General features: G+C 32.8%; 1 protein-coding gene and 1 pseudogene across 1 annotated transcript; one reads left to right on the top strand and one right to left on the bottom strand.

Moving 5' to 3' along the window:
• Positions 1–488: 488 nt before the first annotated feature.
• On the top strand, positions 489–989 carry LOC121172975 (secreted RxLR effector protein 161-like). Its single transcript, XM_041006212.1, has one exon. It carries the CDS (start codon positions 489–491, stop codon positions 987–989), a length of 501 nt encoding a protein of 166 aa, XP_040862146.1.
• A 2,608-nt stretch (positions 990–3,597) lies between these two features.
• On the bottom strand, positions 3,598–10,341 carry LOC102661403 (phospholipase D zeta 1-like; annotated as a pseudogene).
• Positions 10,342–10,590: the final 249 nt, after the last annotated feature.

Consider the following 10,590-nt stretch of genomic DNA (forward strand, 5'->3'; position numbering starts at 1 on the left):
CAGTAGTTAGAATTGAAACTATCAGATTTGTTGTAGCCATTGCAACTAATGCTAACTGGTCCATGCATCAACTAGACGTGAAGTCTGCCTTCCTCAATGGTCCATTGGAAGAAGAGGTTTATGTGTTTCAGCCACATGGATTTGTAGTTAAGGGTGAAGAAAACAAAGTGTACAAGCTGAAGAAGGCTTTGTATGGCCTTAAACAAGCTCTAAGAGCTTGGAATAGGAGAATTAATAGCTTCCTGTCACAAATTGGCTTCAAGAAATGCACCTCAGAACATGGAGTTTATGTGAGATGTCTACAAGACAGTAAATCAGAAACATTGATTGTATGCCTATATGTTGATGACCTTTTGATTACTGGCAACAATGAGGAAGCAATTGTTGTATTCAAAGGTCAAATGATGAATGAATTTGAGATGAGTGATCTGGGACTCTTCTCCTATTTCCTTGGAATGGAGTTTAGAATGACTTAGTATGGTACAGTAATGCATCAGTCCAAGTATGCACAAGATCTATTGAAGAAGTTCAATATGCAGCAAAGCAATCCAGTAGGAACACCAACAGAGGTTGGACTTGTGTTAGAGAAGGAAACAGATGAAGAACTAGTTGATCTTACTCACTATAGAAAGATAGTTGGTTGTTTGAGGTACTTATGTAACACAAGGCCTGATTTAAACTTCAGTGTTGGGCTAATCAGTAGATTCATGCAAGAACCAAGGCAGTCTCACTTGCTAGCTGCTAAGAGAATTATGAGTTATGTTCAAGGGACAACCAATTTTAGAATTCTATTTCCAAAGGGTGAAGTTGACACAGGACCAGAATTGATTGGATATTCTGACTCTGACTGGTGTAGAGATAAAAATGACAGAAAAAGCATTGTAGGATACATCTTCTTTTATGGAGGAGCTCCAGTTTCTTGGTCCTCCACCAAGGAACCAGTGGTAGCGTTGTCATCCTGTGAAGCTGAGTATATTGCAGCCTCATAAGCTGCATGCCAAGCAGTGTGGCTGGATGCCCTGATGAAGGAATTGCAACTGGAAAAGTCATGTAAAGTGAAGCTGTTGGTAGACAATAAATCTGCCATTGATTTAGCAAAGCATCCAGCTTCTCATGGAAGAAGTAAACACATAGAAATAAAGTTCCACTTCCTAAGAGAGCAAGTCAGCAATGAGAAACTGAAGATTGAACATTACAGAACTGAAATTCAATTTGTAGACATACTCACTAAGGCTTTAAAGCTAGAAAGGTTTAGATGTTTAAGAGATTTCATTGGAATTGTTTGTGTAAATACAACTTTGAATTAAGGAGAAGTGTTAGGAATAATTCAAAGTTTAAAATAGGTTTTAAACTATTAGTTAGTTAAAAAATTAGTTAAGTTTATTTCTCATAATCAACCGTAGTTACTTTTCACCTACTATATAAGAAAGGTCTTTTTTGTAACTCAAAATAATTTTTTGATCAAAATACAATTTTATTCATTCCTTATTCCTTGAAACTGTGAGTAATTATTAATAACTGAAAGAAAGAGCAATAGATATTGATAGGACATACCTCATTCTCAAGTAGGACCAGTTAAGCAATAAATTTGTGGACAAATTAGTCAAGTCGAAAGGTATAAGTCCATTTTTTTTTGGTGGAGAAAAGGTATAAAGTCCATAAGATGCACAGTATTAACTTTTAGAATGGCATTGTGTATAATTGCACTTAATGATTGGTTCCTAAGTGTACTCGTGTAAAATGTGAGAGAAGAGATGTAAATTGTTGAACGATATATTCTTCAACACCATCATCATTAGCATCTTTGGCATTAAAAGATATATAATATATACATCAATCCAGTTAGACAAATCTTATCTTACTGCTGCTGGTCAAAAAGAATTTGATACAGATAGTCAAAGGCATAACATGTCATTTCTGCATGAGCTGTTTGAATTATTATTTGTTTCCTTTCTTAATTAGTTTTAGCCGGAGCTTTCTTCTTCTTCTTTTTTTTTTTTTAAAGAATACTAGCTAATATCCAAACACCATAGTAAACATTCACGTGATTAATTAGAATTGAATCAAATAAAATTATTGAGACATACAGTTAATTCCCAAAAGCTCAAACTTAAGACTTCTGTAAGTCGTACGAAAAAAGATACATATTAACTTATAGATTAATTAATAGCTCTTGACAATTAATTTCACTGGTTGAATATGGTTATTATAGCAGTTTTGCAGTAAAAAAAAAGCCTCCTAGTTTTAATTACAAAAACAATTTTCACAACGGATCACAAATGATTTCTTCTTCTTTTTTATTTTTTTAATCAAAAATGATTTTTTCTTCTATTCATCAAACAAAAATATCAAAGTTTTAATAACTCATACATATTATTCAATCAACCAACTCGATTAAATTCCTGAATCACAAATAATTTCATGGCAGTTCTTAAACTTTCTCCCATCTCTTTTTTATTCCATTAATATCTTTTAAATAGTGTGTATGCAACTGTTCATTTTTTTAATTTTATTTTTAAAGTGTGATTGTTCTAATTAATTAATTTCATTTAACAAGCGCAGCATATTTATTTTGATAATGAAGTACACTTTTGTTTATACTATTTTTTTAATCACGCCAATTTTTATTAATTTATTTATAGCTTTATAAACTGTTCAAGGTTTTTATATACTAGAAAGTAAACGAGCGTGCTTAATTTGTATGGTACGAATTTCCTAATTTATTTTTATAATGTCAACAAAAGTGTCGTTTTTTAATGTAAATAAAATTATTGCTTTATTAATTTCATAACCACTACAAATCGTGCTTCTGAGAGAGATTAGATGAAGACATAATTTTATTTAAAAATGATTTCGGTACAATCAAAATCGGAAAAGTATAATTGAACACGCGCAATAAAGTAAAACGAGCGCGCCTAATAATTTGTATAAAAAAATTTGTTATCTTATTTGAAATTATGCGCATAATAATTTGGATATGTAGGGTGACACACTACCTGGAGGGGATTTTTTTTATAAAAAAAATTAAAAAACTTGTTATCTTATTTGAAATAGTTAATATTTATTGAAGGTTTTTGTGGACGCGCAAAACATGTCAAACCATGACAAATTTGGGGTTTTGGTATTTTCTCTGTAGTATGCATTGTGCTTCTTCAATCTTCCATTCCTGTTGTGAGTGGGTTTTCCCCAAATAAAATAATTATTTAAAAAAAAAATCTGAAATAAACATGCACTTGATCAAATCAATAACCTCAACTTGCAGTAATTATTAATAATCTTATACTGCTTTTCCGTAATTAAATATAAAACTCTTGTAAGTAATTCACATCTTTTAAGAAAATTGATTAATATATTTTTTTAATAATATTAAATTTATTAACAATTGTATTTGTTTGTCAAAATTATCCTTAAATTTATTGGGACTCATAATCTTTCTCTTTTCACTTAATTATTTTCTCACCTACTAAATTAATGTGTGTTAGTCTCTTTATTAATTCCATTCTTATAAGAGAGATAATATAATTATCTTTTAAATATATATCATTTATTAAAAAATAATAAAAGATATTTTCATAAAAAATAATTAATGTAGAAGACAATCCAAAAAGAGTTTATTATAAAATAATAAAGGATATTTTTATAAAAAATAATTAATGTAAAAGACAATAAAAAAATCTTATAAAAACAGACAAATAAAACTAAAAAAAAATTACATTCAGTAACAGAGGGAGTATAAGAATCATACATTAACAATTCCCAGGTCAATCGAAGAATATATATACAATTTCCTTTACAATGAAAGAATTAGGGTAGTATCCAGTCAAAAAGAAAAAGAAAAAAGAAAAATAGTGCTGTACAATATATGAAGGTTGCATGGCATATTACCATCAATTCTTCTGGTGAGATAAAGTACTGCCATTTAATTCTGAACTGAGTTATTAACCATACTTATTTTTTTTTAAGCATAAGGACTCTGCATAACCACTTCCCTCTCTAAAGTGTAGCTAAACCATATTGTGTATCCTTTCTCCTTCAGCTCTCTTTTCCATTGTGTTCAATCTTAACACCTTTCACTCCAAGTCTAGCTTCTACATTTCCTTCTAAAGAATACAAATTCAATACGTAATTTTAATGTTCAAAGAATCTTCTTTCTACCCGCAAAGCAACATACTTAATGATATACTTGAGGAGCAACAAAAAACTCGCTCTCAATAACAGCCGGTCTAAGATCTTCCTCACGCATGAACTCCAAAGGAAAGGAAACAAGATGCTTCACAGACTTCAACCTATGTATTGGGTCTATTGTTTTGATTTCTCCATTTTCATGACAGACCAACTCATCTGGGGCTATTCCCATGTCTATGGTGGTATGACCAAGTTTTTCTTTCCAGTGAACCATGCTTGGCCGAAGTGCAGCTCTTCATGTTATTGTAAAGTATAATACAATTATAAGAAAGGATAAACTAGAAGCTAAAAGAGATAATAAGAAAACATAGAAGAAGAAAATGGGGAAAAGTCCACTTGAGTGTATCTGATCGTTGGGAATGCAAGCAAAGACCTCATGGTATATCCTAGTATTCTCCTGTTAAAACGTATAGAAGTTTACATTACTACATTGATACCATAGGAACTCAGTCAACTAACGTGTGTTAACCAAAAAATAAAGTCAACATCTGACTATATCATGTTTGTTTAAGAAAAATATATTTTTTATTCTGCCTATGTATATTACAAACATCTTATCAGTCACCGTGTTGTCAAGTAAAAAATTGAGCTCAATTATTAAAATATAGGGGCTTAAAGGAAGATGTGTTTTCTTAACATATTGATCGGCTACGATGTTGATAAATAATTTTTCTCTTAAATCACCCAATATCGAAGAGGACACACAAACCAGGAAGTCAAAGTCTAACCTTTGCAGTTGCTTACCACAAGTCCTTGTAGGTTGTATTTGTATCTGCCACCGGATCACTGATTTTACCGATCTGTTATGAAGAAGAGAATATTGTTAGGTGGATCTTATCAAGAAAGTAAAGTAAACAGATGAACATGTTACAAGTCTTTTGTGATAACAGACAACTAAGAAAATGATGGTTATGTAGTTAGTACGGTTGCTCATGGAAATTATGGTTGAGCAAACTCCAAAGGTAATTAGAGAAACAAATCCTAGCAAAAGTGCTGACCAAAAAAAAATCTTAACAAAAGTAAATAAGTTGAGCTATTTGCCCATTCCTGGTTTTGATGGAGTCAACTGCAAGTGTGTAACTGTAACACATGGTAGTGTGAGCCACTTCCTAGAGGGTAGTGACCAGGGAAAAAGGGAGAGATGCTTTTCCACTCTATGACTAAGAATAGAGATATCCAAGCACATGAATGTGATGAAACTGCTATGCAACTTCATTATCTCATAGTTTTACACTTCCATGAACAAGTTTACAAGATGTCAGGTTTTAATCATTGCACATAGCCTAATTTTTTCAAACTTGTTTATTGTTCCCATTAATCAATAACAGATAGACTGCCTGATAGAGCCTGCATTGCCGCAACATGTGGCATAAAAAGCCCAAATTTTGATCATTGCCATAATGAGCAGCGGAGTCTATAGGAAAATTTCCCAGCCTTCCATGGTTTCCCATTCATCAATGATTCAACATATTCTTTGTCTTCTATAATCACTCCCATCTGGTTGATGAAAATTGTTAACTCATTAATAAATGTATCAATTTGTCTCAAGTAGTAAAGTACGAAATTCAAGTATCAGGAACTTTGTTCGTACTTGTATTGGTGTATATCCCAATTTTTGAGCAAGAGAAGGGTAGAAAAAAAATGAAGAATTATAAATGTCAAATTTGAAGAAAGTCAAAAATTTAAAAAATATAAGATAAAGAGAGGTAGGAGATAAGATAAAAATTTAAAGAGATAAGAGATTTAAAAATAAAAAAGTAGAAGATAGAATAGATAGATTTTAAGGTAAAAGATAAGAAAAGTAAAAGATAAAGATGATGATAATAAGTTTGAATGCTTAGAGATAAATTCAGAATGTAAATGTGTTGGAGTCTAACATGCGAAAACTACTTGTGATGCAATGTTAATAAATTTTCTCTATTTTATGTCATCTCAGTTTCTACCCACATCTATTATCTACTGCTATGATACTCTATATTTGGTTTCCTGCATGAATAACCTAATTTATTTATTTTTCTCTCCTAATTTTCTTTGAAAAGATAAAAACAGTAAATTGCATTAAGATTGAATATGTATAAAATAGGCTAAACAAATCTCAATCTATTTCTAGCAATGACTTCTTTTAGATGTCTTTCCCAGTTCTTAGAAAATAATCATTTTTCAATGCATTACTTCCTAAACAACAATACATAAGCATGAGCAATCAGACCATAATCAATAAACAACAAAACACAGAAAAGAGCACTAAAAACTAGATTGCATTAAATAGTAATAAGAAATAATTACATTAAAAGAGTTGGTCTGCCAGACTCCCAACATCAAGGATTTAACCTTTCATTGTCATGAGAGACTTTATACTTTAAGGGTTGATTGTGGATAGAAGAAGGAAATGAATGGATAAAGGAAGAAAAGGCGATAATGGACATAGAAAGAGAGTTTCCCCTATTTGAGATACTCAGACTTAGGATGTATTCCATAGGGAGTTTTGAGTCTTGGTGTGTCTTTATCCTTTGCTTCCTACTCCTTTTATAGGCCTAAGGTAGCTTAAGATTCACGCAATCTCGCGCTAAGCAGGCCTTATAGGCTTAACGAGTATGACGGTGATCACGTGCTTAAAGCATGATTCGCGCTAAGTGCACCTTTGGGCTTCTTCGTGAGCATTCTTCGCGCTAAGCTTGTGCTGGTCCAATCTTTAACTTTTTCTTCAAGGCTTTGCATCAATTTTTCCTCAAAATCACTTGTAATTTCCTTCTTTTAAATCTTGCTGACCAAAAATTAAAATGATATTAAAATCATCATTATTTCATTAAAAACAACAGTAAAATAAAGAAATTTTAATCATTCTTAGTCAAAATTGACTATCAATTAAACTCAAATTTTGCAGTTGTCCAAAATCATTACAATTACACATGCTTTTAGAAATAGCTGATTATAGAAACAAAAGGCAGATATCAAATGTACCTTAGAGTCTCTTAATCCAAGAAAATTGTGACCATTTATATTAGATGATCCAATAAAAGCTATACGATCATCAATTTACTATGCACATATACTTGTATCAATATGGGAATTATACACCAAACAAGAAAAATATTTGAGTGGTTAAATCATTATAAAAGCTAAACATTGTGTACTAGATCTAGGAGATCCAAACTACACTTTTTGAAGATCTCTTTTGGCCTAGAGCAAAATGTTTGATGTTTTAGAAACAAAATCAACACCACGGTCGCCGTCAATACCAACACCAACTCGCACTACCACTGTCGGCGTCTGGATCGACACGGAGAAGACCAATGACAACCTGCACTCTCCCTCTATCTTCTTTCTCGTTCTCCGACGTTTTCGATGTCGTTGGTTGTTGTAAGAGAAGTCGGTGACACGGAGGTGGTTGAACTTCTAATGCGGCGATGCCTGACACCACGGTCACGATCAATACCAACACCAACCCGCACTGCCACTGTCGGCGTCTGGATCGACACGGAGAAGACCAATGACAACTTGCACTCTCCCTCTGTCTTCTTTCTCGTTCTCCGACGTCTTCGATGTCGTTGGTTGTTGTAAGAGATCGCATTCAAGGAGGTTGGTGGAGAGGTTGAGGGATTGGAGGTTGGAGTGGGAGGGGAGAAATGACATGTTGTTGAGGGAGCCAAATAGGGCATTTTGGGAGAGATCTAGAGAGGTTAATGTGAAGGCAAACTTGGAGTGGGAGAAAGGAGGCATGGCGGTGGGATTGGAGAGGTTTGTGGATTTTAGGGTGAATGAATACTACTGCTATAGAAAGAGAGAGAAACAAGAGTAAAAAACATGTGTGTTAGGTTTTTGTGCCCTTCAACGGTGGTTTTAAATAACCGATGTAGACGGTCTAATTTCAAAGATGGTCTCTTAAAAATAGATGTAAAAAATTTTCCATTATTTACAAAAATGTTACTGCAATTTATTTAACATCATTTTCTCCTAAACCGATGTGGATATAGCGATGTAAAAAGAACTTTTTTTAGTAGTGTGCGATTAAAAACATAAAAACAGAATTGGATTTCATAAAACAACTCAAAATAACCCAAAAATTGATCCTTTAGGGATTCCTACACATATTCATTCTAATCTCCAAGTGTAAATAACTCATCTCTTACCTCGATGCAATCACTTAAGCGTTCCGTTAGCAATAATGACATTTCTGATACTCTCTAGAGCTCCTCCTCTAATTGCTCAATTAGGGTTCTTGAGAATTAGAGAAAAAGGAACAAAAAGTGTTGTGTAAAACTGTTCTGAGGTTAAAAATTTCTTTATATAGTGAGAGTTCTAATGACTTAATTCTTATTTTTATTTATTTATTTATTTCTTAAAATAAAAACTAAAAGGAACAGGATATGAAAAATTGGTTCGGAATGGAAACAAAATGAGAAAGACAAAATAAGAAGGGGGAAATGTGTTTTATTAGTCTAAGTACGAAATTATTCTGTACATTGCCACTATGACATATGCACAATGTAAGCAACCAGTCAAAGCTTAATTCAAGACTTATCACAGATTTTGTCTTGAGATCACTATGAAAATATATGTTTCATTTTGATGCAACGCTGAACAGGATATAGTTATCAACATTGAAGCAAGATCAAGATTAGTACAGTTCCTCAAAATTAATTTACCTCAATGTAGATAAAATGCTTTGCTTCTTCAATAAGAGAACAATATGCAGTGTGAATGCTTTCTTCAGGCTGACTTGTTCCAGCAGACCACTGGCTGACACTTCTGATTACCTGCGGATTTCACATTCATCCAAGATAGTGGCAAATAAAAAATTATGTAAACTTATATTGACATAAATTAGGGTAACTCCCAAACTAAGAACCAATATGTTGTGCTAGATTCTGTGCATAAACATGGATGAACAAACGTTAATATGACCAATTGTTTTGGCACAAATATAATTTATATTGCCCACCCAAATGGAAACACCAAAACAATCCTTCCCTGAATTATTCTAGGAGCAAAATTTTGCAAATTTGTCTGTTTTATAGTTTGCACACCCTTTCTGTATAAGCATATGGTTTCTGACATGGCATATCATCCACAAAATAATTATTCTTCACACCATTGTAAACTTTTTCCCCTTTTATAAAGAATTTACAGCGACTGAAGAATAATATGATATTTATGATCTAATATTGGTACAATTTTCTACCAATAACTACTAAAGTCATATTTTACCAGTCTTTGTAGACTGTTCTAAGAAAGACAAATTAATTATTCAGGGACTAGTGCAAATTTGAAAAACTTCATCTTTTACAGAGAAGCTCCAGAAGGCATCATACTAACCTGACAGTGGCAGGTAGTACGTGGACCAACTTGTCCATATTACAAAGTAGTGTCATCATTGGTTTCTTCAGGTGCTTCCCACCAATTATCTAGAGCAACGACAACAGGTTGTGCCCCCAAGTAAGGAACAACTTCAACTTGAAACCCTTTCATCTGGGTGTCTGAAACTAAAGTTTCATGCTCCAGCTTTTGGGACAATAATGGAGAATTTCCACTTAAATTTTTATGATCTCCATTTGAAGTATCTAGTCCATCAGCTTCTTGAGGTAAAAGTAGTGGTATATCCTGCATTGGAGACTCTGAGGAAAATGAATCCTGCATGTCAGTATCTTTCCACTTGTCTTCGTCTTTCTTTTCATCAATTAATGTCTATCTCTTTGCTTCTTGCCATGTAACGAGGAAGGACCATGTGATGGTGAGGCATAAGTAATGGAATTCCATGTTCATTTGGAGCTTTAGTTCTCTATGATATGCTTCACCATGTAAGATAGGACGATGACAATAATAATAAAAAGAAACATTTCAGATGAAATAACATCATTTTGTATACCTTAGCATGGTTCCAACGTTGAACAAAGTGCCGAGCAATGTCACAACAGGGAGGTACCCAAAGAGCACAATGGACATCATGCCATGGCATACGGGGATACTTCTTGCGATCCAATTCATCATGCCATGAATTTGGCTCAGATTCTCTATCAGCAAACAAAAAATAAAAATTATATAATCTTACTAAGAACATAAAAAAGCACCAACTCATCAGCAATAGTGAAGGCTCCAACATGGCTAATTGTAATACATATGACATGGCTAAAGGCATTATAATGGATCCTACAGCATTAAGGAAATGTAAAATGCATTTTTACGAGTTCAATTCTTAGTTACTGTGTATGAAAAAGATTTTATTAGAAAATATAAAATTTACGTGGATAAAAAAAAAGAATACTCTGGCAATGTTTTGGTATCCTTTGTGCCAATTAAAACGTTGATATTTATAACACGAAAAAAAAAACAAAAAACTTCCATTTTGAGTTTAACGGAGCCAGAAAGAATTATGTAAACAAACAATACTGTGAAAACAACAATTCT

Source organism: Glycine max, chromosome 10 (assembly GCF_000004515.6).
Source record: "Glycine max cultivar Williams 82 chromosome 10, Glycine_max_v4.0, whole genome shotgun sequence".
Lineage (NCBI taxonomy): Eukaryota > Viridiplantae > Streptophyta > Magnoliopsida > Fabales > Fabaceae > Glycine > Glycine max.

Coding starts and splice junctions, on each gene's coding strand:
- LOC121172975 (XM_041006212.1), top strand. CDS start 489: ATGCATCAGTCCAAGTATGCACAAGATCTATTGAAGAAGTTCAATATG.